This window comes from Mycetomoellerius zeteki, unplaced genomic scaffold (assembly GCF_001594055.1).
Source record: "Mycetomoellerius zeteki isolate Tzet28-1 unplaced genomic scaffold, Tzet1.0 scaffold498, whole genome shotgun sequence".
Lineage (NCBI taxonomy): Eukaryota > Metazoa > Arthropoda > Insecta > Hymenoptera > Formicidae > Mycetomoellerius > Mycetomoellerius zeteki.
The window spans coordinates 15288-21683 of NW_017257498.1; the positions used below are offsets into that span (position 1 = coordinate 15288).

At 31.4% G+C, this 6396-nt stretch overlaps 2 protein-coding genes across 2 annotated transcripts in view; one reads left to right on the plus strand and one right to left on the minus strand.

Moving 5' to 3' along the window:
* Window positions 1-840: 840 nt before the first annotated feature.
* On the plus strand, window positions 841-2005 carry mRpL17 (mitochondrial ribosomal protein L17). The gene is made up of 3 exons (XM_018455636.1): window positions 841-1081; window positions 1550-1760; window positions 1842-2005. The coding sequence occupies exons 1-3, from the start codon at window positions 887-889 to the stop codon at window positions 1973-1975; spliced, it is 540 nt and encodes a 179-aa protein (XP_018311138.1). The 5' UTR covers window positions 841-886; the 3' UTR covers window positions 1976-2005.
* Window positions 2006-2045: 40 nt separating this feature from the next.
* Window positions 2046-6396, minus strand: part of BckdhA (Branched chain keto acid dehydrogenase E1 subunit alpha) — a 5035-nt gene continuing 684 nt past the window's right edge. Inside the window, exons 2-7 of the mRNA XM_018455635.1 lie at window positions 4430-4591; window positions 3422-3617; window positions 3189-3350; window positions 2933-3077; window positions 2671-2874; window positions 2046-2445 (exon numbers count right to left, since the gene is read on the minus strand). Coding sequence (XP_018311137.1) covers window positions 2100-2445; window positions 2671-2874; window positions 2933-3077; window positions 3189-3350; window positions 3422-3617; window positions 4430-4591 — 1215 coding nt within the window. The 3' untranslated portion in view covers window positions 2046-2099. The remainder of the gene's footprint in view (window positions 2446-2670; window positions 2875-2932; window positions 3078-3188; window positions 3351-3421; window positions 3618-4429; window positions 4592-6396) is intronic.

Consider the following 6396-nt stretch of genomic DNA (forward strand, 5'->3'; position numbering starts at 1 on the left):
ATAAAAAGTATACATATATATTAGCTTATAATTATATATATTATTTTCTTCAGATATATTTTATTTAGATTTGTCCTACCGTGTTTCTTTTCATGTATATTTTATTGTACTGTAATATGTACTTTATTTTATTATTAAATTTGGTACCTTTTTTGAATTGATTTTAAATCTGTATTTTTCCCGCATCACATTTAATTACTCCTACAGCTTTGTATCTGGTATTATTACATAATTTAGCAAAACAAGAACGAACCATTTTTTTATTTAGCAGTACTTCTGGATCACTTCAATTTTTTATTCGGAGTTATTCGTACCGATTCTTACTTAAAATGCAGCTAGTTAGTTCTTGATTTGGCCAACTTCCGGACCTGATGGCTCTGAGATCTTGGATACACGGTCCTCTCTTTCTATCTTATGGAAAAGGTAGGAAAAGTGGGGGTAACTAGCAGTCCAGAGGTATATAGTCAAAGGTGTCCACGATTTGAGTTTTAGTAACTTTCTCTCTATCCGAGATCTCAAATCGATTTCTAACATCGTGGTCACAAGGCTTAACAATTCCGCTTGCCCTTCCGTCGCGAGGATCGCGACCTCTTTAAGTAGCGATAAATGAGGCACTGGCTACGTTTACACCATGCGCTTAGTCCGCGACCTATACGTTAGATGCTTTGTTTAACTTACAGGATAAACAAGGACATCTATCGTAGCCAATATTTTGTCTCACAGCGCCGAATTCATCTGGAGCCCCTCTAGTACATCAGTCCAGAAGAAAGGATTAGACGTGATCTGGCTGTATTGCCTCCGCTTATAGTAAGGAGGCAGGAGCCATTAACTATACACCGTGTGATTTCACCCTAAGAAGAAGAAGAAGATAATAAGAGTTAATAAGATGAATCAAGCGAATGTTGAGAATCTAGTAAATAAATTGAGATACAATGTCAAGCCACGTCGAAAATTTGGAAATTCCGACGGTCCAGAGGGACGACTTCGTAAATTTCAGAAAACTCTGACGGCATTGATTAAATACGAGCGACTCGAGTTAAATTATCGGAGAGCCGACGAGACCAGAGGTTATGTTGACCAGGTATGTTCATTGACTTTATACATTCGTATTGTATTATTTAGGAGACAGACACAATGTTTATTATGACGAAGACACGTTTCTTGCTCAACAAGTTCAAAGAGCATGAACGATTGTGATCGCGTTCATTAATTTTTAACTTAGCTGTTGCAACTTACACTCTGTATATTTTGCTCTATAAATCTTGTATATTGTTGTCTTATTAACAACTTTAACTTGCCATCATGATTCATATGTGACATTATTTTTTACTATGAATCTTATTTTTTTTAATATACTGTTGTCTTAATAATTTCAATTATTACAGCTATCGTAATCCATACTTGATATTATTTTGCATTTGATTTTTTTTGTACGTTTCATTAATAATTCTAATGAATCATTGTGATCAACATTATTGATATTTTTTTCTGAATCTTATTTCATATATATTCGGTATTAAAAATCTTATAATGACGTTTTATTTTATAGTTGATATTTGAGGCGATACGTCATGGACCCGAACATAAGGAAACAATGGACTTGGCAAATTTTTGGATACTTGAGAAGCAACTGATGCATAAACTATTCAAAGTTCTTGTACCGAGATATCAGAATTATACCACCTCATTCACAAAACTTCACAAAGCACCAAACATATATCCTACAATTCACTATGATAGGGCAATTTTAGAGCTCAGAGGTACAGAATTTACTTAAAAAATTCTTCAATAAGCCAAGTAAAAATTTTATTTATATGATATTTTTTTTTTTTTTTTTTCAGGTAATATATATCCAAGCGTAGAACAGTACAATCAGTATGAACAAAATTTACTTCATAATCTATTGCTCAATGCAGCAAAAAAAGAATTTAGGATGGAAAAATACAAAGAAATTGCGGACAATATAAAACAATAGAGATGAAAGGCAAGGAGAGGAAAAAAATGTTCTGTAAAGAATGTTCTCGTATAGGTGTTTAGTGCTTTATATTATTAAAATAAAAGAATATAAAATTTACATTTACACAATATATTCTTCTCTTTTATTTTGTATGTGTGAAAGAACTTAATGGATAATGTTCTTTGAATTCTTCGAGATGTTTCTCCATTTGATTCATTTGCTTTCTGATGTGATCAGGAATTTCTTTGTAGACGTCCGTAAACAGATTCTTCCAATGTGGCTTAGATTTGCATTCTGCCTCTCCAAAGGCACGAAAAATTTCTTTTTTAGTAGAATCTATTAATTCTTGCTCTTTCTTTTGGCACCATAATCCAAGTGATTCTAGATACAGACGGAACCTAACAAGTGGCGAATGGGCATCCCATTGAGAAATCTCGTTGACCGATCGATAAACCGTGGAGTCGTCTGATGTGCTATGATGTCCGATTCTAAAAGATTTTTTTATAATGTGTAATTTGTTAATTAAATGAAAGTTTTGTTTTACAGAAATAAGTATTCCAGCAAGAAAGATTATCAAGATTTTAACTTACTGTAATGACTCATACTCGATATAACTTTGCTTTGAATTTTATTTTGTGTATTATTTTATTAGTGATTTTTTAATTTTAGCTATCGTGTTAATTAAAATTATATGTTAATTAACATTTGTTCACCTGTAAGTCATGGCTTCTATCAAAACGGGTTTCTTTTGCTTTATGCAGAACTCCCTAGCACTTTTTGTAGCATAGTACATTGCGAGTACGTCGTTGCCGTCCACTCGGATCGTGTTAATTCCGTAAGCCGGACCCTTGGCCGCGATACCATCTCCCTTAAGCTGTTCTAAGACTGGCGTGGAGATAGCATATCCATTATTTCGACTGAAATAATATGATCATTTATTTCATGAAATAAGAATAAGAATTTTTTAAAAATTACCAGAGGAAAACAACAGGACATGATAAAGTAGCAGCAAAGTTGAATGCCGCATGGGCATCGCCCTCGCTTGTGGCACCTTCGCCAAAGTAACAAGCCACACATGCGTTTTTTTTGTCCAATTTAAAGGCATAGGCAGCTCCCACAGCTGCGATAATAAAGATCTTCATTTCAGGACGCTTTTTCGTTCATTAAGTATGACAACCTAAGTGAAGCAACAATCGTCGACACTATTTAATAAACTTGTAAATGTTAATACCTTGTGGGAGTTGCGTTGTTAATGGAGATGAAATAGTCATAAAATTCAATTCTTTAGAACCATAGTGCACCGGCATCTGCCTCCCTTTGCCGTCATCCTCGCAGTTGCCGTAACATTGATTCATAAACTTCGCTAAGGGTTGCCCGCGATGCAGCAACACGCCTGTTATATATATCATATTTTAGATGCGTATAACAGTAAATAGATGGATAACGCATAATGCAATTTCATACCAGCCTCACGATACTGTGCGTAAATCGTGTCTTCTAGAGTTAAAGCAGCGGCCGATCCGATCTGCACAGCCTCTTCGCCTGTATTAGTCATGTAAAACGATATGCGACCTTGTCTATGCAACCCGTACATTATCTTATCCATAACGTTTATGGTCACCATATCGCAATACATTTTTTCCAGATATACTTCATTTAGCTGTAATACAAGAATATAATATTTAGTTTCCTGTGCCTTATTTCGGTTCACATCTAATTTTTAGTTTAATTCAGAATTTTATTTGTGATTAATACTTCTAAATGAACTTAAGTCAAATAAAACTCTGTTCAAAAATTAATTCTTTTTTATATAGAATTTTATAGACTTCCATAAAGAAATATTGTAAGTCAATATAAGTATACAGGGTGTCCTATTTTAAATAATGTATTAAGATTTTTCGAAAACTGATAGATACGGAAAAACGTTTCAAACAAAAGTTGTATGGTTCGGAGGGAGATATAAGAAGGTACCATTGATTTAACCTTGGGTGGCATCGCCAAGGCCAGGTCAAGGTGTCACGTCGATTTTTTTAAGTGGAACCCCCTATTTTTCATTACATTTTCTTGTAGCTTACCTCGAGAGCTTTTCAAAACACTATAATAAAATATTTTTTCATTAAGTATTTTTTGAGTTATAAGACTTGAAAGTTACAGTACAGCCGGCATTAGCATTGGAGATTATTCCTTTTATTTTCATTTTTGCACTAAAAATTCATTTTTACGTAAAAATGAAAATAAGAGGTACAACCTCCAATGACCTTGATCTTGACAAATGTTATCCAGGACACAATCTTAAACAACATTCAAAAGGTTTTTGCCGTTACAACCATATCTACCATAGTTTTCGAAAAATCTTAATGCATTATTTAAAATGAGACACCCTGTATATGATAAAAATGGAAGTTATGACTTGAAAAAATATGTATCCTTAAGTTGTATGTGACTTTTATAACTGTGATATAATAATCAAACTTTTTCGTCTTCAGGTAATTTAGCCTTCTGTGAAGCTTCCAAAATCCTATATATCGGAATAGGTTCATAATTTTCTTCATTGACGAATTGGATAGTATTGGTGAAGGTATTATTGATTCCCATGAATTGCGGCTCGCTCGAGCCGGTGCTATAATGTTTTATCTAGAAAATAAAAGATACTAATAAAGAAGAGGAAGAGGGAAAAAATTAATGAAATGTTTTTCAAGTAATATATTAAGTGGTTCTCTATTTCATTCATATTTTTATTATTTGTTTAATGATTCATTTACATTTTGTTATAATTATATATAGCTACCCTGAAAATTTTTCTTAGAATTCTTCATATAATTTTAAAAATTTCTAAACAAATTTCAGAATTTTTATGTACAATTTTATAATTTTTCAAGAAATTATTCAGATTTTTTTATATGAATTGAAACACTTAATTAAAAGTGTTGAAAAAAATCTACATCTTTCTAGAATTCTTTATAATTTTATGTCAGTTCTAAAATGCTGAAAACTTCTCATTTTATAATTTTTAAAGAAAATTTATAAAATCTGAAGTTTAAGAGAAATTTTTCCAAAAATTTAATATTTCATAAATTTAAAATGAAAAATTCTTATGAAAAATTCAGAAAAATATGAAATGAAAATTTTTTCATTAATATAAGGTAATTCGAGGGACTATGCCATAATGGGGAAGACGCTATTTTATTTATAGTTTCTTCATAGAACGCGCGTTGACCATACCAACTGTGCAAAAACGTGTGATAAACAATTGCGCTTATATAGTTATCGGCTTAGATGAATATGTTCATGTAAATATCGATTGGAAAAGATTATACGAAATACGAAAAGGTAAGTCGTGAAACATGCTCTTTGTAATATTTGGTATGTTAATAGCTAATGTCTGTATTTCGATGCTTACTGTAAAACCGGGCAAATAATATACGGTTTCAATCAGTGTTCTCTGGCGGTCATGTGGATGATATAGATTATAATTTGTAATATTTTTATTGGTCAAATTTGAATTTTTCAATCTTCAATCTCAATCTTCAATGCATAGTCTGATTCCGGCCTTACATGCGTAAAAATTGCAATTGAATATTCCTCTTACACTTAGGGATAAGATGACAGTAAATACAAAATATAATTTTTCCTGCTTGAAGCTATCATTAAAATGATTTTATGAATTAAAATTTTGGATGCTTTATATAATCGAAATATTTTAAATTAACGAAATGCTGTTTAAACGAATAAAAGTACGTTTTATTACTTACTCCCTAAATTATACTCTCTTTCATATTTCCTCAATTTATGTTTTATCATATCTTTATGTGTTTTTATAGCTTAAACTCTTTATTATGGACTGTAAATAAGTAAAATATGTAAGTTTATATTACATCGCATTATTTAATTGTTTGTAACATCTTCTCCCATAAGAGGTAGCATCTTATCCACATATATAGGTGGAAGATGTCACTTTTGCAAGGTATGATATATCAATTTTTTTCAATAATGCGGAATATTAAATGTTAAATTTATAAATTTGTGTAAATAAAGAAAGGTTTCTAGAATATTAATAATATTTTTTCGTAACTTAATTCAATAACATTAAGAAATTATTCAAGAATAAAGGCTTAAGTGTGGCGTCTTCCCCCAATTATCTTATCAAAAATTTTTTATAAGTAGAGAAAACAAAATATACAGATATTCCAAGTAACAAGATAATGTTAAATAATGACGTCTTAATAATGTCTCAATAATGTATTTATCAATGTCAATAAAGCTCAAAACATAATGCGAGGGAATAGCGATAGCGATAGAAATAACACGATTTCAACCTATCAGAAACTGTGTATTCCGATATATCCTATTTCTGACAGGTTGAAATCATGTTATTCCTATCGCTATCACTATGTCCTCGCATTGTGTCTTATGCTGGATTCACACTGCATCCGATTTTC

What these genes read in the sequence shown, in the direction of transcription:
- mRpL17 (XM_018455636.1), top strand. Translation starts at nt 887, where the DNA reads ATGAATCAAGCGAATGTTGAGAATCTAGTAAATAAATTGAGATACAAT. An exon ending in CCAGAGGTTATGTTGACCAG is followed by an intron (nt 1,082 to 1,549) that starts GTATGTTCATTG and finishes TTTATTTTATAG; the next exon opens with TTGATATTTGAGGCGATACG. An exon ending in GGCAATTTTAGAGCTCAGAG is followed by an intron (nt 1,761 to 1,841) that starts GTACAGAATTTA and finishes TTTTTTTTTCAG; the next exon opens with GTAATATATATCCAAGCGTA.